General features: G+C 41.8%; 1 protein-coding gene across 4 annotated transcripts in view; it reads right to left on the bottom strand.

The window, feature by feature from the left end:
- Positions 1–4,397: 4,397 nt before the first annotated feature.
- The window catches only part of MOCS1 (molybdenum cofactor synthesis 1), a 29,937-nt gene continuing 10,292 nt past the window's right edge, over positions 4,398–24,042 (bottom strand). For 2 of the 4 annotated variants that reach the window (XM_058802817.1, XM_058802819.1), the window contains exons 4-12: positions 20,457–20,621; positions 16,009–16,070; positions 15,652–15,763; positions 15,247–15,359; positions 14,502–14,612; positions 13,576–13,696; positions 12,259–12,306; positions 7,517–8,353; positions 4,398–7,434 (exon numbers count right to left, since the gene is read on the bottom strand). In XM_058802817.1, the coding sequence (XP_058658800.1) occupies positions 7,313–7,434; positions 7,517–8,353; positions 12,259–12,306; positions 13,576–13,696; positions 14,502–14,612; positions 15,247–15,359; positions 15,652–15,763; positions 16,009–16,070; positions 20,457–20,621 (1,691 nt within the window). In that variant the 3' untranslated portion in view covers positions 4,398–7,312. Of the gene's footprint in view, positions 8,354–12,243; positions 12,307–13,575; positions 13,697–14,501; positions 14,613–15,246; positions 15,360–15,651; positions 15,764–16,008; positions 16,071–20,456; positions 20,622–24,042 lie in introns of all 4 variants that reach the window. The other 2 variants (XM_058802818.1, XM_058802820.1) reach the window with 2 other exon arrangements.

Raw genomic sequence — 24,042 nt, 5'->3', positions numbered from 1 at the left:
GGAAATGAAAACCCCTCCAGCTGCTGGGGTTCAGCTGGAGTTCTCTGGCACAGGTTTCCTAAAGCTATGGCTTCCTGGTGATGGGTTATTACTGACTGTGCCTCTGCTGCATCTGGGACATCCCAGAGGGATGTGCTCTGGGGCATCCTTAGCAACCCAGGAGAGAAATAGCAGGCTATAAAAGATGGCAGGCAAGAAACTTGTGTTTAAATGCCCCTCCCCGTCTGGCTGGCCAAGAGCCTTCTGCCTGCAGACATGTTGCTGATGGCTGAAAGTCCTGGGTGTGTCCCTCAAAGCATGTTTGCTGGCTGGAAAATCCCATTAAAGCCATTTTACCAGAGCAAGAGCCCATTTTCATTGCTCAGATCCAGCAGCTCTGACATGGCATCTGCTGCATGAGCTGCTGCTAACTTTGTTCCCCTGAGTCAGCAAGGGAGGCTCTTCTAAAGCTCCCAGTCTGGTTAAGGCTTGCCACAGTGGCCTTCCTCTGAGGTAGGGACTTGGAGATGCACCTAAATACACAAGGTGGAGCAAATGGTGTAAAAATAACCCAGGCTGACAGCTACTTGCTCTGCTCCACTGCTGCTGCACATTGCTGCTGCTGGGACGAGACAGTGCTGAGATGACAGGATTCTGTGCTTGTAATGAAACTGGGTCAGGAGCACCCATCTTGGGTGCATTAGGAGTTGGCAGTGCTGATTCTGGTTGCCTCCACAAAGCCAAAAGCGTGGCTAGACTGTGCCTAATCATGGAGGTATGAGTGAGCTCTGCCAGGGTCTTTGAAACAAGTGGGCTTGAAGTCAGCAGCTGTGGCTTGGAAAAAGCATTATGTAGCATCCTGGTGCCATGTGCAGATGGCATGCCTGAAGAGGTTTTGCTTGTCTTTCTCTTCTAAGATGAAAACTTACCTTGCCCCTCTTCCTGTAGCTCTTGGCAAGAGCACTTCTGGGCACGATTGTGATAGTTTTGTGTGTTTCTTCAGAGATGGATATAGTATTTTAATTCATTGCAGGGCCTGGGGATTACTAACTGTACATCAGCTTTTGCTGGTGGCTTCTCTTCCCAGTAGGCTACAGGGACAGGAGGATTTTCCATGTGATGTGGTTCTGCCTCCTCTTCCTCTGCAAACTACCCAGCTAAGCCATGTCCTCTCCTTGGCCTCCTCCTGCTGCTTCCACTGATACTCTGAAGGGAATTTTATTTTTTGTAAACCCTTGTGAAGGCCTTCTCTTGTGGGGCTGGGCAAGCTCTGCCCATGTTCTCTGTGAGCCCAGGATCAGGGCGGCCCTGGCAGCAGCTTGTCTTTTCCACTGATCCCAATTAAGATTCAGTCTTGGCAGGATGGAGCCTTTTGAGCTGCCAGCTGCAATAGGAGAGATGAGGCTTCAGGGGCAGCAGAAATTATTCCCTTCCCTTCCCTCAGCTCAGCTCAGCTCATTTCTTGGATCTGGGCTGAGGATGGCCTCAAGGGTTGATCTGCAGAAGCCAAATGAGCCACACAGAGCTAAAACATTTCCATTCAGTGTCAGGCCCAGGGTGGGGAAGTGCAGCTCTCTGAAGCACTGAGACTGTGGGTGGCAGCTGGGGAGGGGATGGAGGGAGCGAGGGATGGATGGGTGGTGTAATTCCAGGCACTGCCTCACACAACAGCAATTCCAGCCTGGCTGCAACTGTGCATGTGGGGAGCCTTGAGTGCCCAAATCACCCCGATAATGAAACCCAAGTTCGTAAAGGCTGCAGTAGTGGCAGGTCAGGGCTGTGCAGATGAACCCCTCTCTCCCAGCAGCAGATGCTGCCTGGTGTGACACCGCACAGCTCTGCTGGTGTTGACAGAGCTTTGCCACAACCTGCACCAGCAGGTAACTGGCCTAGGGCACTACCTATGGAGCAGCTGTGTATCTGATAGCCTGTGTTGTCTTCCAAGCATAATATTAACACAACTTTACAGCTGCCTGGCCCTCCTGCTATCTCCTCCTTTTCCTCCCCTACCTCCTGTCCCACTGCAGCCAAGCTGCCCTTGACTTTGCAAACACAAACTCTGCTTTTGCTGGCCTTACATCCTTTCAGCTGCGCACCCTGAAAGTATCAGGGGTAGAGAGTGTTTCTGTTGAACTTAATTTTAAATTGATGCAGGAAGAGCTTAGTAGTACTAAGAGTTCCTGGTTTTGAGCAGACTGGCCAGAATTTGTGATCATGCCCACTCTGCTGGAGTCATTGACGGAGTAATTGTCTCTGCTGCTAATTTGGAGTTCTGGAAGCAAACCTTAAGAAATCACGAAGTGTGAAACTTTTTTCTGTGGAGCAAGTGTTGTGTGGATGGCACCTCAGAGAGCCAAGGGCAGTAGGCAGCTTGCCACGGCCATGCCATTGCTGTTGGGTTGTGCACACGCAGCTGAGCAATGCCTGGTTTGTTGTGCTTCTCTGCTTGGAGGAAAGCTCAGCAGTGTCAGGGCATCCATCCCATCCCTTCCTGTGGACTTGCATTCAGCTGTACTTTACTGCTACTATTTTGGATACCCTTTACTCTCCAAAGGAGCAAACAGAGTAAATACAAAGATAGAGATGCTAACTGGAAGCTTTCTAAATGTGGCACTGGCAGGGAGCATGGAGGGACAGGAGAAGGTAGAGACAGCTGGATTTGTGTCTCAGCCACCCACTGTTTAAGCTTGCTGTTACCCAAAGTGAGAATCTGCTTTTATAACAGAGTGCACTGAGTTCACCCACAGCCCTTCAGGCACAGCCTGTGACAAAGGATTCAGCTCTGCATCCTGAACCTTTCTGGCACCATGCCTGGCATATCAGGGTGTTGCTTGCCATCATCATGACTTTGGAGAGCTCCTCACATCCACTGGTTTTGAGACCTAAGTTGAGGCTTTCACTTGACATCTCAAAAACCTGAAAACCTGGCCAGGCCACTGCAACCAGCAATTCCTCCAACTGATTTCAGATTCCCTGAAATGCTGAGCTTCTCTTGGAGCGAGGCTCTGGTGCGTGGAGGGAGGTGAACTAACTGTGTTTCCGTTTGACTAATTAGCAGCTGTGTCTTGGCCAATGCACACACGATGCACCAGCCATTTTTCAGCTGTTCCAAGCCTGCCTGACTCTGCTGAGGCAGCCAGAGGGAGACGAGAACCAGCAAAGCACCAAGGAAGGGGCAGGACCAAGGGCCAAATTCTGTTCAGCCAAATACCATGTAAAGCTGAGTAACAGGGAATTTACAGGCAATCACTGCAGGGGCTGAAAATGGCTAACAAATTTCATTGCTCTTTTTATTGTTCAGCTGTTGTTGCTTTTAGAAACTAGTTTTAAGCAGTTCCCATTCAGAAAAAAAAAGTCCTTCCCTGAGATATTTCAAGCTGTCTTCCCCCCCATGGCCCATTCTCCTTCCTGAAAGGACTGCTCTTTTCACATAGATTTAATCTCTTTAAGAATTCTTAATGACCAGCTTGTGCCAGCTTCTCCTTATACACTGCATCCAGTTTTTAATAGGACGGTGTGAGGGTGGAGTAACTAGTGTCAGGATGTGGGCATGAGGGAAAGCCAGGCTGAGATGCCCCAAAGGGTTCAGCCTGGATTAGCAGTGAACAGATTGTAACACACCAATGGGCCATGAGCTGGGACAGTTGAGTTTCCAGCAGGCAAAAGCTCCACTGTGTGCATTGTGAGGGTTGCCATGATCTGCAGTATTTGTATTTTGAGCTGTGTTTGACATGTACAAAAGTGCAACTTGAACTGTTATGGCACCATTCAAGAGAAGGAGGTGGTGCGCTTGGGGCTTTACTCTGTTTCTGCCCCTAGGAAAATAATGTGCTTATTTTAGGATTGACAGCATTTGGAATCTTAAAATCATTTAGGTTGGAAAAGACCTCTAAGGTCATTGATGCCTTCTTGCTATCAGGAGACCTGAGAGCTTTGCAAGTTCAGATGGATGAGAAGGGGAATTTCTCTTAAGGCTTATTCATGATACAGAAGGGATGGACTTTTATACAGGCACTTCTCTGAACCTTGGTTTCAGTTGTGGTCACTCAGACTAGGACGAAGAGCTCTGAAGGCCCCAGTTCTGCAACAAAAAACAGTGATGTTTTATACAGCCACTGGCTCAGAACAGGCATGTGGGAGAAGCTGGAATAATGACAACAGATGATGAATTATGATGTTAAACCCACAGGATTACACATTTTAAGAATAGCCAGATTAAAATGAGTTTCTTTCAACGACAGCAAAAAAAAATAGGTTCTTTATGGTAATAAGTTATGACTGATCCCTTGCTAATTGCTGACTAATCATGCAACTTGCAAAGCCTGCCTTGTTGCTTTTCCCAAGTAACTGTTCAGAGAAGCTTTTGGGTTAAAACACAAAGATAAATAAAAAGGATATTCAAAGTAATGCAAACCACACTCCATTGCAACTAGTATTTATTAAAAATACAGTGGACAAAAAAAAAGCAAGCCTCCAAAAAGTAGTCATCAACATCATCAATGTACACCCTGGCCCACCCAGCACCACGGAAACACAGAGTGCTCTCAATCCATTTCTCTCGCAAAATGTTGACTCATGTTTGGTTCATTACCTATAAATGTGCATAGTTTAAAGACTTGGTAATGTAACATGAGCATAAAATGGCACCAAAGTCAGTTTGCCCTGCACTTCCAGCCACTCTCAAACCAAGGAAGTAGTGAAATGTGCGTAAGTAGCAAGATGTGCATGGTGGTCATGCATGTGCTCAGTAGTCCCTGGTATTGCCCTGAGTCCTTTGTGTGAGCTTTGCAGCATGACAGCAAACTTGAATCATATGCCCAAAGTATTGTTTTTATTGCTACTGAGTACACAGAGTTTGCTTTTAAATTTTAGAATTAGCTAGAGCCTGGGGCAGGCCAGGAGGGCAGGGTGTGTTGTGCGTGGTGAGGGGAGGTAAGTGCTTGCATCAGTCAGAAGACTTCCACGTGTGCTTCTTTTTCCTGGCACTTTGTTTCCAAGCTGAGCTAAGGAAACTTTTGTGCCATGGGCACAGCAGTTCCATAGATGAATGCAATCTCTTATATGTGCAGGATTGGGTGGGACTGTTGGTGTCAGTATGGCAGCGCTGGCTACACTCCTGGGAATGACAGGAGTCAAGACTGTAATAATGCATGCAGATTGTCCTGGCTCTGGCCAGGACATGGGTAATTTTTGCAGGAGCCAAGAGAGGACATGGCTAACAGCATGGGGGGTTATTATGGGGACCAGGGAAGGGGTCTCTTCCAGTAAGGGAGCGGTCACATAGTGCCTGTTCTCTCTATTATTGAAGGTGTTACTGCTCATTTTCTTATGCCATTGCTGTTTCCAGTAAATTGTTCTTAACTGAACCCATGATCTTTACCTACTGTGCCTCCAAATTCTCCTCTTCAGCCTGCCATAGCGAAGGAGGAGTGAGAGAAAATGGAACACTAAATTGGGGAATACCATTCCTAAACCACATCATTAATGTACAAATGTTTATGGATTTTGGGCACCAAGAGTTCCAGATTTCTTTCCCTTTCAGCTACAGCTGCAATGTCTGTTGCTCTCTGCACCTTATCTCACAATGACAACAAACAAGAATCAAATCAATTCACCTGCAATGGAAAGAGTGCCATTTGTTGTAGCTGGTGTACAAGATTTGTGAAGGATTTGTAACAAATCCTATTGCCTCCTTATCTGAGACCTGTGCTTACTTTACATGAGCAGGATGTGCATGGCAGTGTGGTGTGCTCACAGTACTTTAACCACTTAAGATGATTTTTGGTAGTGTCTTTGACCTTACTAGAATTGTCTTGAACCCTGTATGTATGGAGGGAGCACCCTGAATAATGTGCAGCTTCACATTAGCCATAAGCAACCAGTAACACCCTGTTTAGAGCACTTAAATTAACATTTGAAAAGCAGCCATTAATATTAACAAGAATGTTGAGGAATTTCTTCTCTAGGACAGTTAATCACCAAGGCTAATTAATGCTACATGACTGTGGCCACTGCTACATTTATGGGGACACTTAAGTGCTCCAAGGCCAGAAGACTTCATGAAAAGCAAATTAGAGAAACATGCAGGAAAACACTCTGGCAAAGGCAATAGTAACTACCTTCATTTTCCAAGTGGCCACTAGTATTAAAGTCTGTTTTATCTGTCAGAACTACACAGGTTGCTGGTTACTAGGAGCTGCACCATGGCATTAAAAATTTGGAATCTTCTAGAGCTTGGTGCAACATCCCCTTCTAAAGTCAGGGAGAGCTTAATACTTACTTCTGTACATGGCAAAATTAATCCCTTAAGCATGCAAACAAGGCATCCATGTATTTCAGTGCTAAGGTCAAAATGCTGGAACATGCTTCTAACATTGTAAAGCTTATCTTTCAGATCAGAAAAATAATTCTTCCACACCCAGAAATCCTCTTTCTGCATCATGTTTTACAGAGCACAAGGCAGAAAACTGGGCAGCTACCTTTTTTTTTTTCCTTTTGAAACTGGTTATGTGGGTATTTTCCATTTGCATGTGTCTATTATGAGGAAAGGCTGAGGGAGCTGGGTCTGTTCAGCATCCAGAAGAGATGACTGATGTCTCAATGTATATCAGTGTCTAAGGGGGAGATGCCAAGATTATGGAGCCAGGCTCTTCTTGGTGGTGCTGAGCAATAGGACAAGAGGCAATGGACAGAAATCGACGCACAGGATGTTCCACCTGAACTTTTTTACTCTGCAGGTGACTCAGCACTTGAAACAGATTGCTGAGAGAAGTTATGGAGGCTCCCTCAAGGGAGATATTCCAGTCTGGACACAACACTGTGCTCTGGGTGCCTGAGCAGGGGGAGGTTGGAGCAGGTGACCCACTGCTGGCCTTTCCAACCTCAGCCATCCATTTTGGGATTCTTTGATTCTGTGAAGGGAAGCAGTAGCACTGCAAAGGGATGGGAGCTGCCCCTTGACTCTGGCTGTTCCATGTTTATAATCTCTGCCATATGGTGAAGTTCCCCAGCTGTGTTCTTCTCACTGTCACCCTCTAAATTCAATGAAGAAGGTCAGGGGAAAGACTGACAAACACAATTCTGAAATCTTAATCTTTGACTTAAAAATAGTTTCCAAATAACAGCACTTTCAGCAGTGGCTTAATTTCCAGAGCTCACAGTTGCATGGTGTGATGATAGCAGGTGTATTTCACAGCACAAAGGAAAAAAAAAACCAAAACCAAAAAGCTCTGTGGTATAAGCAGGAATCTTTTCTCAATCTGATCATGAGAACACTGAAATGGAGGTACTGGCAGAGTAGAGAAGTCTGTCCTGTAGAAAATACACATGGTTTTCAACAGGGATAAGTGGCTCCACTGTTCAAGTGAGCTGACAGAGTAAGGCAATGCTGGAGGCATGGGGTTGCTGCAGAGGTCTCCAAGCCCAGCAGCTGAGCAAAAGGACTTCTGTAAGAGGCTGAACAGAAACAGTGGTCACTTGGAGGGTTGGAGGTATCTGAATATTATCTAGACCCTTGAGAAGTCTCCCCTCTGCCCACCTGTCTTACTAATCAACTTGAGCTCTTGGATGATGATGTCATGAGTGACTGCTTTGCACATGTCGTACACGGTCAGCGCAGCCAGGCTGGCAGCTGTGAGAGCCTCCATCTCCACACCTGTCCTCCCCCAGGTGTGACAGGAGCTGTGAATCACCACTGCATGCCTGGCCTCATCCAGGCTCAGAGACACCTCAACGTGGTACAGAGGGATGTTGTGACACAATGGGATCAACTGGCTGGTCAGCTTGGCTCCCTGAATTCCTGCAATTTGGGCTACTGCCAGCACATCCCCTTTCTTCACCTGGTTTTGCTTCACCATCCCGAATGCCTTCTCACCCAGGAGAACCACGGCACCAGCAACAGCACTTCTTCTGGAATCTGGCTTCCCTCCAACATCAACCATTGTGGCCCGTCCTTCCTCATCAGTGTGAGTCAAGTTGTCAGAGGCACGACGTACCCTGGTGCAAGATCCTGAATCCCTGTTATGGAATTCAGATCCTGAACATGCCTCTTTGGACTGACAATCCACAGGAACTTGGCCAACAGAAGCATCAAGGCACTTTTTATCAAATGTGGAGCTTGGGTCCTTCTGGAAGACACTATAGCCTCGGAGCTGGGTTTGTAGAATTCCTGTTGCTATGTGCCATTGTTTCTCTGGGTGAGATCTTGGTAGGAAAATATGTCCTGTGAATTTATTTTTCATTGATGCTTTTCCATTTTGTTTGGGTAAACTTGCTCTCAAAGTCAGCAAATGGCTAAATGTGTGGCCCCACCGTTTTGAATTTGGGGAATTCTGTAGGGCATCTTGGCATAGTGGGAATGACATCAATGCAGGCTCTGGGGAAAAAACCAAAAAGTAAGATGAGAAGAACATCTTACTAACTGGAAAGCTAAACTGCCTGTAGCAGCTGAGAACCCTGTCAGAGAACCGCTTTGGACTATCTGTGTTGCAAAAATCTCAATAAGCCTGCAAACACCCACTTTTTTTTCCCCCCTACCTCCTTCTCTTCTCTCTCATCAGTTCCCCGCATTTCCTGGTTTGCTATTAAAAAAGACAAGACTCAGACTCATTTCAAGGTCCCTGACAAAAAGAAACAACTTACTTTCTAAATGTATCAACACCTTTTGAGAAACAGCATCCAAGAAAGCTTATAGAAGCATCAGTTCTCAAGAAAAGCGCATCACAGCATCTCAGCATCCATTTGGGACCATCCCAGCACCAGCCTTCTTTCAAAAGCTTGGCAGGGTTAAGAGGAAATTTTTACACTCAGATTCTCAGCTCTGCCTTTCCAAACACCTCCCTCCCAGCACAGGCAGCTGCACTTCCTCCTTTCATCTCCTTCTGCAGGGAAGGGTCATGCCAGCACTTGAGGACAACAGGGACCAGAAGCACTGCAACTGCACTGTCTACAATCTCAGAGGGTGATGGGAACCTCTCATATTATTGCCAGCTCTTAACACGTTAATGACAGCTGAAGTTTAAGCACTGGAAAAACCACAGTCCCCTCACTGACAGACAGATTTTAAATCTACTCAGAAGCATGTTCCAAGTTAAGCTGGCAGAGCTCCCAGCTGGCAGAGAGGTAGTAAGCCCTCCTGCCCCTTTTCGCCATTTAATCCTTTGGTTCTGGCATTTGCACTGGGCTAAATGCCAACTGTGAAGACAGAAGGAGTCTCTTTCACATAAAAGTGAATAAAACGTTTCGTAAGTAAAGAAAGCAGCATAGAGGTAAGTGGCTAAGCCCTGGTCTAACAGCACCACTGATAAGCATGTGTCTCTTTTTCTGAAGAAATGTGGCATTAGGCTGTGCTCAATAACGTCCTTTGGTAGCTCTGGTATTCAAGGACTCCCTTTTCAGCCTATCCACAGGTGCATCAAAGCAGCTTCCTGCCCCTCTGCACATTGCTGAGCTACCTCTGCTTCCCAGGGACTGTCCACCTGACAGTAATAGACACAGTGTGGACTAAGTCTAATTGTGCTCCTCCATCTTTTTTAAAAAGAAACTCACCAAACTCTTCCTTGTTAGTTCCAGCCTCTGCTAAAACAAGACTGATGCACTTAGCACCATTGTCATCCAGAGTACCCTCCAAACATTGGTCTCAAAGTACCATTCCTGAAGCTTAAATCAACCACAGATTTCACTATTATAATCATGCAATAACTTAAATTCAGGCAAAGGCCTTTTTTCATCTACAGCTGATGGCCCATAAGCAAGATTCCTGCAAGTCTGAAGGCATGTGTTTACCTCAGAGAAATGGGATTAAATGGACATAAATGTGCTGAGTGAAACATTTCTCTGCTTTAGAAGAGCATAGAAAATTATTTTCTTATTCTTCTTCTCTTGCTCTCTCTTTCCATAGTGGGGCCTAACCTGAATATTCCTTTTAAAATCCAGGAACTCAAACCACTCTGTTCTTCTGGACTCCTTGATAAGCTTTAAAGCTGACGCTAAACCCCTGTGAAAATATCTTGTTTTCAGGAGAAGCCAGACTGCAAAGGCAGACAAGTACTTCCTTCCACAGGGTAAACACACATGGGTGGGAGCAGGGAGAAAAGTTTGCTCAAGTAAAGTGGGAAATAAACAGACTGCAAGAGACAGTAATGAGGGCAAAGCATCTTCGCTTTTCTGAGCAGCCTATACTTCTTGAAGTTCTCTATCTAGTCATCTCTATTTGCAACCAAATTGCTCATATACCTACAGAAAAAAAAGTAATAGTTTTCTACTGCACCATATATTGAAACCATCTAATTAATTCCATCTCCTTATATACTATTACTGCACCTCAAGTTTAATTGTGTCAGCTTCCAACCAGCACAATCTCAGGGGGAGAAAGAAGGCAGAGATACTTAAACTAATGAGGAAATTCCCATAACTGAAGTGAACCCAGGAGAAAAAGAACCTGCTGAAAGGAATATTTTGATTAAGGGAAATAAGATACAAACCATATAACAAAAGATTAGACAACAGCAGTGCAGAGAAGACACCAGGTTTGGCTCACTGCATCTAGCAAAACCAATTAGTGATTTCCACAGCAGTCATTAAATTTCATTAAATTAATTCCATACACACACTCCCCCACTGACTGCTTGCACGCCAGCATTATTTGAAGTTTGTAACTAACTCAAAACACAATTAGGAAATCTCCTAATGATTCCCCATGTGACACAGTGGGATACTCTCCACTCATCTCCAGTCTCTCCACTGATGCAGTGACTGCCAGCAGTCAGTCTCAAAGGGAGATGGAACAGCTGAAGGAGGAGGACGTGGACAGACGCCTCTTTCACTGCATGTAAGACAATGTAAAAGCACTTTTCAAAAGGAAGTTGGATTGTTCTGATCTGTAGACATCCAAACATTGCTATGAATGCTAACTTTGGAGTATGGGAATTCTTTCAAAGAGAACTTGAAAAATTATGTAGGTCCCAGTGAGCTGTCAAGAGTTCAATAAAGTATTTTTCATCTTAAAAAAATAAAACAACAAAATTTTTCCTCATGCATCAAGTCAATATACACTTTAAACAAAGGGTCCTCCTTACCCTTTTTCTAGAACACAATGCAGCAGTGGCCATATACGAGCAAGCAAAGGCACAATCTTGCACCAGGCAACAGGGAAAATGATGGCTCTTTAAAGTGAGGCACCAAGTGAAAAACATTCCCAGTGAAGACCTATGTTAAAAATCTCTGTGGATCCAATATCCTAATAATGACAACATATGTACAAGCCTTGGGGGCTTGGTTTAAAACAAGAGTAGTTGCTATTATAGTATCACCTGCTGCAAAGACTTGCAAATTAATGCATGCTCCTCTCCTCCAGAATACCTGTTTTAAAACCTGTGTTTTAAGCTGCCCAGCAGCTAACCTGCTCCAAAACACCATGGGAGGATAAGTTTGGATTTGAAATGTAATATTCATGTCTTTCACCCTTGTTTGTTTTTTCCCCCCACACCTTGTTGATAAGGAACAATGACATCTTGCAATTAACCTCACAAAGCTAACTCTTGTAACCATTTCTTAAGGTTTTTTGAAAGACAGCTCTTAAAGAAGAGGTAAACATAGGCATGGACAAGGTAAAATCACACTGAAGGAGACGTTAAAAATCAGTAAGAGAGACACAGCAGTGCTACATCACTCATGAACAGAGCTTCAAGCAGAAGGGAGAGTTAGCAAACAGCTTCAATAGACACTAGAAGGAAAGGAAAGGAAAGGCTCTTGGTTCATAGATCTTTGATGATTATGTTCTGAGACTTTGCAGCAATAAGTGAGGTAGGAACACTTGCACTTCTGTCAGCTTGATGGCTCTATGTATATTATAAACAAAGCTGAATTTCTTAATCCATGGACAAACTCCATTCTGCATCCTTTATATTTATATAGCAATACAGTCAAGACTCACCTCAAACTGTCTTGTAAGTAACTACACTGTTTTACTTAAGTACAAAAAAAGATGGTAGGAAGGCTGATTACCCCTTTGGAAAATGTAATGAAGTGTCTTAATTAGAGCAGACATAACCAGGACTGTCAATCGGAAAACCAGGTAAGGCTCAGTAGGGACACTAAACCTTTCCTCCTCCTCCATTTCAGCATGTTAACTATAACTGGCTAATTAAGAAGCCCTTTTCTTTGCCTAAACCTAGGGCAGAACCAAAAGCTAGACTTAGAAGCCAAATTTTCTCTGTTCCCCCAAAGACAGAAACCCAACAAAATCACTGTATGTTTTTTACGTACTGATTTGTCACCCACCAATCAGGACCATTGGCCGGTTTTTCATCCGGGAAATGTTAAACATGCCTAGAAATAAAATAAGGAACACATAAGAATCCCAGCTTTCTAGGTTTTAAGTCATGCATCTGGTTTACATGTTCAGTTTTCTGCTCTTCAGAGTGCAACCTGCATACTAGGAAAAACAAAGCTCAGTAAAGACCAAGGGAACCAGAGGAAGGAGAATCCAGCACGGTATAATTTAAAACTGTTATCTGCCAGAGTCTCCAGGCATCCAGCTGCTGTGGGTCTAACACACGAAAGAACTCTTTCCAAGAAAGCTTGCCTTAATATGAATTACAGCCTGCCTACTACAGAATTCAATCTATTTGAGACTATCATGTCTGTAACAGCATTTCTCTGCTCTAGTTCCATTGAGAAGCTGTTAATAAGTGTTCCTGTTCAAAGAAGTTCAATCACAGAAAGCCCCAGGGACAATAATGAGATTAACACAAACTGAGAGAGGATAATGTCAGGTAAATGCTGATGATGGTAAAATGACTTTAATAGACTCCTCCCCATCCACTCCCTCCTTTCCCAAACCAGAATTCATAAATAAACGGTCTACAAATAAAGGAACTAATTCCTCCCCTTTCCTTACGTTTATAAGGCACTATTTTATCTGGATCAGACCAATGTCCTTTGGAAGTCAGTCTACACTTAGATTTAAAAGCTACCTTTGAATTTGTTTCACACATTAGGAGAAAAGGGAAAAACCTACTGCTATTAATCTGTCAGAATCTGCAAGAAAACAAAAGGGCCAAAGCATATTTTTAGTGTACAGGGGACTAATCCATGATTATAAAACCAGTCCATGTACAAAAGGTTAGCATTCCCAGCTGGAGCCAGATTACAAAAATTCAGGTTCAGATGTTAATGTTTATAATAATATAAATTCAGAAAAGACAAATGTAGCCTGAGAATGTGACATCATGGACCTTGAGTCACAACCTTATGCAGAGCACTAGATGAGTACGCAAAAAGTCCTGAATGGTGGCAAAGAGATTTGTCACTTCTAGAAACATGTTAATGCAGTACTTAGATCAACAGCTCAATTTAGTCCTTCTTTTACAGTAAACTAATAAAAAAAAAAGGGATCCAACACAACTCACAACTACTTAGCTTTGCACTTTGCTGTTGCTGTTATGAGCAGTGGTATTCGCATATATTTGAGAGCAGAAGTCAGTCCAGAAGTCATTCAGACAGTTTAGATTCTAACTCTCATGGAAGGTTACAAGTACCAGGACAGTGTTTTCCCTATCACTGCTGTTACTTCTCAACAATGTATAAAAAACATACCAGCATGCTGTTTCTTTTTTCTGCCCACTGCTGCTCCGATAATTTGAATTAACTCCTCCTCTGAAGCACCCGACCGTAGGTGATCCCTCAAGGACACTTCTGAATTCCCAAAAAGGCACACCTGCAGCCAACCCGGGGAAGCAGAGGAGGAGAAATGAGAAAGAATAAAATAAATTACTTTTACAAGTATTTTGTACTAACCCCAGAGTGAAGAGCTTTGAAGAGTCATACCCTGTTGAAGGGAACATTTATGGAGATTGTTTTCTTTATCTCTCATGTACACGCAGACAGCCTGGGATGTTTATGCAGCCCAGGCTCATTGGACCTTCAGGCTGCCTCGGTCATCCGATGTTAGGCAGCAGCACAGCTGTTGTCAATATCAGGTGACAATGCATAAGTGCCAATTTTTAATTGAAAACTTTAATTTTCCCCCAGAAACTGCCAGTTTCAACGTGGCAGGAAATGGTTATCCCTCCTTGTTCTACAGCCATTGAGCAAATGTACAGGCTGCTCTTGAAGGAAAAGAGCTACAAGTTGTTTGGGAAACAAGACAAGATCCTTGTGGAATGCAAAAGCCAAGCCCTCACAGCTGCTTGGACCCTTTTTTAATGAGAAATCATCTGCTTGTCACATGTTTAAGATGATTTTGAATCAAAGATTAGAATAAATGTTTATATTTACTGGCCTTGCAACCATGTTTTACAACTGAAGTTAACTATGTTAGGAAAACAGAGAAACCAAAAAAAAAGGTGACGTAACATCTCCCTAACAGCCTGACAAGATGGAACAAGAATTCATACAGAATAAATAAACAGGAGCCAGCTGGTAATAATTATGCATCTTTACATCCCAGCTACTTTTAGGGCACGAATTTCAACACTATTTTCCCTGCATGAACTGGAAAAGAATCCTGCTTCACTACCAACCTTTAGGTTCCCATCTGCTGTTATCCTCAGCCGATTGCAGGAGCCACAGAAGTGCTCAGACATGGAGGTGATAAAGCTGATTTGTCCCTGGAAATGTGGCACCTTGTAACTCTACAGAAACACAGAAGAGAAAAAAAAAAGAGTCAAATAGAGACTCCTAGCTTTTATAGATCCACTTGCCTAAAGACCAGAAAATCTTTTTTAACATAGATTTTCTTCAACCCTAAGATCCTATCAAAGAAAAAATAAAAGTCAGTTTTTTCAGGTGTCCCACTTTATTCTGCCCCGTTCCTAGAAATCTCATACTTGTTAAATGCTTGCTCTTGTAGTAATCAACTAACAGGTGATGCCTCTAGGAGCATGAGCTAGAAATTCCCCATTTGGCACTTTACACTCTAAAACAATAGTTTTTTCACTGAGCAACTCTTCCATCAGGATTGTTAATGTGCAGACATGGACTGACAAAAGTTTCAAAAGCTGCAAATACAGGATACAGGCCTGGCATTCTTTATCTTTGACTAAAAATACATCTAGAAAACACATTGTATTTATAAAGGTACAGACTATGACTAGGACTTCATAAGATCAAGTCTCCTGCAGGCAGCTTGATCAAAACCTACTAGTTACCACACTGAGTATTTATTACTTTGGTTGTCAAATATCAATGCTGAACTTGGAATAATTTGGGGATTTGGGGCAGGGAAGGAATAAGGGCATGTTTCACACATTCTCTGTCCAACCCCACCTTGGCTGTGCTGGAAGTCTCACAGGGTAATTTCTCCAATTCCGGCCATCGCTGTTTAATTTTATCAAGCATTTCTTTGTAGCTCACCATCTTCTTGAAGTTCCATTTATTGCCTAGAATTAACAAAACCAGCCTAACCTTAGACTGTGGATTTTATTTTCTTAATTAGCAGAGAACCACCTTCACATTCTCTGTAAGTGTCACTTAAGGTGACAATGAGGTGTCCCAGCCCCAACGAGTCCTTCTACACCTTATGGAGGGAAGAAGCTAACCTGCAAAAAGGTTCAGGCAATTCCTAATTCCCTTGAAGAGCTTACCAAAACTTCCAGAGACAAACCTATGGGGTGAACATCTACCAGCCAGCTCACCTGTGTCCAAGGAGAATCTCAAAGCAGCAGTACTTACCATCAAAGGGCATGTATTCTATGAACCGCACGTCAAGGGGCAGATCCTTTGTGAAACCCACAAAGTCCAGCACTTCATCCTCATTGAAGCCTCGCATCACCACACAGTTCACCTGCAGGTAAAGCACACACCTGAAATCAGTGAACAGAGTGTGACCTGCACCCCCAGCTGCACGAGGAGATGACATGAATTCTGCTCATTACTTGTTGATGAGATCTTCAAGTTTTTCTCCAGTTTTACTAAAAATTATTCACGGGGTGGGGTGGGAGGTGAGAGGGAATATAATAAATTCCTCATCAGGTGATTGGTATGTATGGTAAAACAAAACAGTTTCAGAGTAAATAACACTGGCTTTACCTTAACAGGATGGTAGCCAAGTTCAGTGGCTTTGTGGATTCCTTCCATTACCTTGTGAAAGCCTAAGATACAAAAAGAGTGAAAAATAATTTTTATTGTTTCAAAGCAGAATGCAAAAGGTGGTTATTTAGTACAAGACAAAGGGATGACAAAAATCAATCTGATTCAGTAGACAGGGCTGCAAGTAAGAACATCTGCAAAAAAAGACTTTAATTATACCCCCCCCACAACCCTCAAAGACTACCAAGTTACTATACTCAAGTCATTGAGATCAATATTTAACTGATATTTGAGTAATCAACAATACTGGTATGATTTTTTTATATCTTTAGATATCCACATATTATTAGCATAAGATTCTGCACTCCCCTGTAAGACAGCTTTCCTTGTGTTACATTCTTCTTAAAGGGAGTGGAAAGAATTTATGAACTGCCTCCAGATGCACTGAAGAAGGAATAATAAATTAATGTTTATTTTATAGTAATGGCTTGTGTCTTTTCTACAATCACAGAATTTCTCTGTTCTGAGTCAGACAGCAATGTTGCTAAGTGAATTTTAAAAGCATTTTTTTAAAGTAAATTTGGGTTGCAATGGGTTTAGGAACAACAAAAAGCCCCTTGATTCCCTGTTCAACCTTGGCTTCAGATGTAATTGGCTTCCCAAAGCTATTGACTATCCATTAGTCAGAAGATCAGAGGCAGCATTTTTCAGGATCATCATTTTTATGACTAAACACAGGAAATTAGTGAACAAAATGTGGCAGGGATTAGAGCATTTAGGAAAGCAATTCAATTGGCCTTTGACCCTTGAAAACAAAGATAAAAAACTACAGTAACTTCAAGGAATGAAGTACCCAGTTTCATCCTACCATTTGTTGTGGCCTACACCTGCCAGCTGCTCTCAAACAGAAATATATAGTTAATTTAGGGCAAGTGTCTTTGCCTGTACATGTATCTCCTAAAGCTGAAAGAAACTAACAATGCAGTTTTAGAATTTTAAGGTCACTTAAGAAAGCCTCTTAACGATCTCATTCAAACCCCCTCTTCTGTCTACTTTCTTTAAAGTTAAGACTTTTCATCAGGACCTCCATTCCATATTTTGTGTATTATTCCCTCCCTGCCACACCCAGCAGCTGGCAGAGAACAGAAGTGAGAAGAATGAGACAGCAAACTGCCGAGCTCTGGGCACACATTTCTGGTGAGTGGGATGCTCAGCTGCTCGTCCCATGTTTGTGAATGCCTCTTCTACCCTGGCAGGTTCTAGACTAAGTTTCATTCCTATTCTGCACATGAAACTCAGGTATGAGAGACCAAACAGCGTATGAGACTGAGCTCCTTCTTCCAAAGCTGTCATCTTCAACAGCAAATGCTTTATATGTGCTAATAAAAGGGCAGTATGTCTCAGAAGTTTTGATGACAATCCCCATGCTGCTCCTAGTGCCATGTTTTTTCTACACAGGTCCATCACCCTCCCTTTCTTATCTATGATCTACTGGAAACTCAGATTCTCTAGTGAACAGGTCATAGCTTCATTACTCTGTAGGTGCTTTAGCAGATACAAGCAGTAACTCAGTAGTATTCTGTGCATATGTAATATGGGATGCATGAGTAAAAAAGAAAACTAAAGAGACAAAAAATTCACTTCACTGCTCTCTGGCTAGTAAAGGCATCATAAAGCATGGATATAGGAAAGCAGAAGATACAATTATTTAATAAACCAGTTCTAATCCTAATCCTGGCTGCAAAAAGTGGTGAAGAGCAATGTTACTTCACACAGTGAAATAACTCTTGCAAACAACTGTTTGCAGTTATGGCCTGTCACCCTTCTCAATCACCACCTACTTGTGCATGTGCCCAGGAAGTTTCCAGCACCTGTGGTAGATCTCATTCCAATTAAGCAAGATTGCAGGCAGATTATGGCAACAGAGATAACGATATATTGCTGTAAACACAAGCCAGAGCCATAAATGGGATCAAAAATCTCTGCTACTGCTCAGAAAATCTAATATGTAACCACAGGATTATAGAAAGGATAAATTCAACGTAACTAAAAAGGCCAGGAAGAAACCACTTCTCCTCTTTTACCCAATGAAAAATTTCAATACTTTCATCATATTTAATTTCTACTGAAGTCAGAACTTTAGCCAGCTTTATAGTATAGAGAACCTTAGAGCCACCCAGAAAAATCCTATATGGAACAAAACCTCCCATCAGTTAATCCTTACAGGAAAAAAGGCTTCAGGCCTACATTTAACAATACAATACAGCAGTTCCTCACTTTCCTTGTATGAAACACATACAAAAAAAAGGACAGGCCATGAAACAGGTTAGACTGGCTACCTGCATGAAAGCATTCTTCATTTGTTCATCCCTTAGAATGTGGTAGATTGGAAAAGGTAGAAATATTACAGTACTCTAAAATGCTTTCACACGTCAGTGAAATCTCTGATGATTTCACAGTCATTCTGTCTATCCCAACCATCTGCAAGTAGGAGCAGATGTGATGCAGGGCACCTGCAACAAAGATACACATTTTCTGCATCTTCTTAAAACCCTACATCAACTTTCCAGCAAAAGAGAGAAATTATTCCAAGTTTCTCAAGTTCATGGTAAGCTCCATAATCAGATGCCACCTTTACTTTCCAGAGAAGTTATCAGCCAAGACCAGGGATCCCTCTCACCTTAACAGAGCTAAATCTTGTTGCCTCTGGAACTGCCATAGGAGACAGGGTAACTCAGTAGGGCAGGCACTCTATTCTCTGCTCACTCCATACCTGGAAATCTCCTATTAAATAAAAACCCTCAAAAAAAAAAAAAAAAAAAAAAAAAAAAAAAAAAAAAAAAAAAGGCATTTTACATAATTTTAGCCCTTAACCTTAACAAAAGAAAAAAAAGGGAAAAAAAACCCCAAAGCGATAGAACTCAATGTTACTTGTTACTATTTTTACTTCATCTCTGCTTGGAAAATATACCTATGATTTAGAGACTTTTTCTCCTTTTAAAAAATATTCAGTAACAGAAATTTCCCTGTTCATTGTCCATGCTGTTCATTTGAGCAATTTTTCTCTTTGTTGGTAAAAGACCTTTTTCTCTTTAAAGGCAGAAGAGAACATTTATATAAATAAAAATTACCTTCATCCCCTAATAACTTTTAGTTTAATTTATAAGGCAGCACATTCCTATCAGCTTCTAATCAGATATGAAGATCTCTGGCCTTTAATTCAGGAAGCTGGAGGCTCAGGTTTGCCCCTTCAGTGGCAAAAGAAGGGCTTGCTCCTAATGCATGTCACAAACCATGTAATACTCAAACACAGGGAGCAGAAGGAAAGAGCACAGTCAACACCTGCTTGTGATTAGTTACTCCTGGATACCACTCTGGGAGCCAACTGTGCCATGACACAACCAGATCAATGGAACAGCCTACACTGGAAGGATAATGCTCCAGCCAGCTTTATGACAGGAACTGATTTCTGCACCATGACACAGAAACATGAAGTAGTGCTCCCACAGACTGTTGACAAGGACACCTTCCTGCACCTGCCAGCAGAACTTCAGTTTGCTAGCAGTGATTCAAATGCTGACTTTACTTCCCACAGCATTCCAGATTTCTACAATCCTTTCCCTACATGTACCTGAGGCTGTTGCACCATCTGGTGGCTACTTAGAGGTTTTGTCAGAATTAGAAGTTCACACACTGCTGAAGTTACAGTGCTGGACAGGAAGAGAATGATACGATATCAAATCAGTTTTAGTTTGGAAGGAAGACCAACCATGAAGCTGAGCTCCATCAGCTTTAGGATTCATTTAAATCAGAATCTGTAATGCTGGACATATCCAAGTGTTTCTCAAATTTTACTTGCAATTACTTGCTCAGTAGGAGAGAAGTTACAAAGCCAACAGACCTCCTCAGATTGCCTCAGGCATGGTTTATGTTTATTCCTATTAAAAAGAAGTGGATACAGAACATCACTAACCACAAGTGAGACCACTGCTAGCACACCCCAAATATAACTTCCAGAAACTGCCACTTTTCATGACATGAAGTTCAGTTCTTGTGGCATCTTTGTCCCCATGTGGTATAGCAGAAACATCTGGGTTTTTTGAACAGTATAAAAGAGCAGCACACAAGACCAACATAAGATTTGGAGAGTCCTCTTGAGAGGTATGACTAACCAATTATAGACTATATGACTAACCACATGACTAACTGTGGTAAATTGAACATCTTCCACTTCACCAGCTCCAACGAAAAAGGCTCTACCTGCTAAGCATTACAGAAAGGAGGAAAAACAGACACTATTGAATAATCTAGTATAGACTATTTTTCCTACCCTCAGAAGGATAGCAATTCACTTCCCCCCCAAAGTAACTAACTGTGAAAGATACAGTAAGCAATTCAGGACATTCCTGCAAGCATTAACACAGTTGCCTTAGAAGACAAGTTTGTACCTTTCCTTCGGACAATGAACTCAAATTTAGCTGGCACCAAAGTATCCAGGCTAATGTTAATGGCATTCAGTCCTGCTTCTTTCAGCCGGGGCAGCAGTCTGGTTAAGTTGATCCCATTGGTTGTGACAGCAATGGTCTTCAGCCCTTCCAGTTTGTACAGTTCACCTAGGAAAGAAAAGTAAAAAGAACACTTTAAAAAGTAGTTAAACTAAAAGGTTTAAAGATTTGTGAAACAAAGAAAAAACCAAAAGATTTGTGAAACAAAGAAAAATGTATCACTCTATGTGTGAAGAATATGTGGACACTTAGTGCTTCGGCCTTCTTCCAGTTGTATTGGTTTAAGAGACCAATTTTAGCACATATCCATGTCAAAAGATATGAGAGAACAGTTTATTGCAAGCGAAACTGGTGGTAAAGTTTTGTTATATTAAAATGCACACTAGTTATGTTTCTAATTTCTTAAATACCTACTTTATTGTTGAAAGACAGCCCCTGATTTTGTGTACTTTCTTTTCCTCATCCACCTTTGCAAACTGAATTTTATGTTCTGCAATAATAATAAGCAGCAAGCCATCCCTTTCACAACTGACACCTGATCTGTTTATTGGGCAACTTCTATCCTACAATGCTTTACCAAAATCCAGCTCTAACCCAGAGGTAGCTGCCAGCAGAAGTTTAAACTTATGAAAGAAATACCACATGCAGTCCTAACTAAACAGAAAAAGGTCAACATACTAGACTATTACAGAGAATCCAAGGCAACAACATCCAAAGGGACCAAACATTTGTACTTGACAACTGAAATATTTCCATTACCAGTGGTAGCCTGGCCGACTGGAGAGGGCTTACGCAAGACACTAAAAATGGCTAACAAAAGAAAACAGCATAAGAAACAGCTAATATCATGAGATTAAGATTTACAAAAGAAATGCCTCCTCATAAGCCAAATGCAGAAATCCTCAGCATACCAGATCTCCAGAGATCAAGCTTTCAAACCTCCAGTTATCAGTACAATAACAAACAAGAAAAAAACCCTCATAAACAACTCGCAGAAGCAGAGCCACAGCAAAATAGTTTACTTTGGTTTTTCCTCCCTCCCTCCCTCCCTCATAACCTCCACCCTAAATATTTAAGAAATATTTGAAGAACCCTTACTCTTGAGACAGCTGTAATTACAGCACAAATATTTCATAGTCCCTTCGTACCTCACTATTTTACTTCTATTTATTCAAGTTGATAACGGCCTTATTTCTGCTTTATCTCATTGCCTAGCTCTTTTTAAAATATTCACCCTAAGCCAAGTCCAGAACACTGGAATGGGTCAAGCTAGGTCACAGCAAAGATGCTGAAGTTTACAGCAGCAGCATTTTGGAACATGATTAGGAGCTCCATAAAGACATGAGGTTGTAGGGAAAGAGTAATCTTTACTAAGAGAGATTTTTTTCCTGACCTTCAGCTCTCAAAGTTCTCCCAAATGACCAAGAATAATCTCTTCCTAGAGGGTAAGTGCTAGTGGCTCAATTTTGCCAAAGATTATTGAACACTAGCTATCACTAGCAGCCTAATCTTTGTGAGAGTAAGGGATACATGCTACAGCCAGAGAATAGTTTGGGAACATGATTACTTTTATTTATAGCCTCAGAACACACATAATGCTCAACCTCAGAATGACTGGGAAAAAAAGTCTAGGTGCCATACAGGTTTCATTGCTAGAAATGTAAATTATACATTTACAAATATATAAAATATTATAAATAAATATTTATTATAAATAAAGAAAATATACAAAATAAATGCTTAAAGGCATTGAATAAAACTAATGTCATTCTGCAGCCTAAAATGGAAAAAAAATTAAGAAGCAGCACTAGTTGATTAGATCACCACAGGCAGCAGCTGATGTCCATGCATCTTCTTCCTCATCAGACAGGGTGAGATACAGGATAAGGCACTGGAAATACACTAATACATGGAATCAACTGTAGTAACAAGCTGGACAGTAGACAACTGTGAGAAGTTAGAGATGGAGGCTTAACACCAACAGCAATAAGTTAAAAAGGACCAGTGAGAACACTCTACCAGGTGTAACCTTCACAGGGTCTTGGCTTCTTGGCTTGTTGACCTCTAAAATTAAAAGGGATTAAAGAGACTTCATAACTCTGTAACTCTCTTTGTACCTGTATTAAACCTGTTTGCTGACCTTTGGTCACTGCCTTATCACCAATCAGCACAAGCAAAGGCAACTGACAAAAACTAGGAAGTAGAAAAGGAAACAGAACAGATGCTGTAAGTCCATAGCATGAAGTGAAAACTTTTATGTCAAGCTTGAGCCATGAAATAAACCAATTGACATTTATGTTTTCCTTTAGGATATGGAGCCTCTTCTTAAATAGACAATTTTCTTACATATTCTCCTCTAATAATTTCCTTAACTGCACTTGTCCCAATTGACTCCAGAAAAGGTGTGCATGCTTCCTAGCACATGAACTAAGTCTATCCTAAACCGCTTCACTCTTGAAATGGGTATAAAAAGTGGCTATGAAAAGGTATCCAATATTCCATCCTCCACCCCATTGAAAATGATTTCATCAGTGCAGATGCGTACTCCTCAGACTACTAATAACAAATAGCTCTCAGAGAGTTTATATCCGATGCTTATTTGAACTTTGAGTATCTCAGAGGGGATGGATTCTATATTCCCCTATTAGCTGCTTCAGAAAAGTCTCAAGCATATGTTTTCAGCAGTCCCCAGGACATAATGTAGCTTTCAGCAAGTGTTAGATGCTGACTCACAGTTTATGTATGTGCATCTTTTAAAAGATTTTAAATAAAGAACTGTAGCAGGTCTCTGAATAGCATGGTCTCCTACAGTAGCTTCAAATTGCATCTGTTCATTGAAACAACTAAAAAACTTGAATTTGTGTATTGAAAAATTTGGAAACAGAAATCCAGCATTAACATTTTTGAGCTTTACTCACAAGAGCAAGGGTATTTCACAGATCATTTATAGTTTGGAGAAATACTTGCTGAAAGTAAACCTAACTTAAACCCCAACCCAATTCAGCATGAGAGATATTGTAGGCAGCTTCTCCAAAACCATCTAGAAAACCAGACTGACTCTATCCAAGACCAAACCAGTACATTATGCTAAGATGGCTTCAATAAAGACACTTTACTCAAATTTTGCAGAAGACACTTTTGGGCTTTATTTTCCCTCAATGAGTTTTCCCATAGTTATTACATTGATATATTTTCTTTTGAGTCTCATCTAGATCCTGGACTGGGGCACCATAGAGTAACACCAAAGTCTGAGAAAACAGAGTGTTTGTGGACCTAACTCAACAATTTTCAATAGCCTTAAAAAACCAGCCAGACTAATACAAATCCACAACAGAATGAACTAATACAACATGACAAACATCTTGACATCCCTTACCTTCACCCCAAGAGCACTACTGTTATCCACTAAAATGATCACTATGAATCTGTCAAAGTTCAGCTGTGAACAGGAACACAGGCGGAATAATGAAAATCCAGTGGTTCAAAAATATCCATTTCTTCCTTTGAGGCACAAAAATAAACCTTTGAG

This window comes from Ammospiza caudacuta, chromosome 3, assembly GCF_027887145.1.
Source record: "Ammospiza caudacuta isolate bAmmCau1 chromosome 3, bAmmCau1.pri, whole genome shotgun sequence".
NCBI classification, from domain to species: Eukaryota; Metazoa; Chordata; class Aves; order Passeriformes; family Passerellidae; genus Ammospiza; species Ammospiza caudacuta.
Note: the sequence above shows the minus strand (reverse complement) of the source record. Positions and strands in the feature narration are given on the sequence as shown.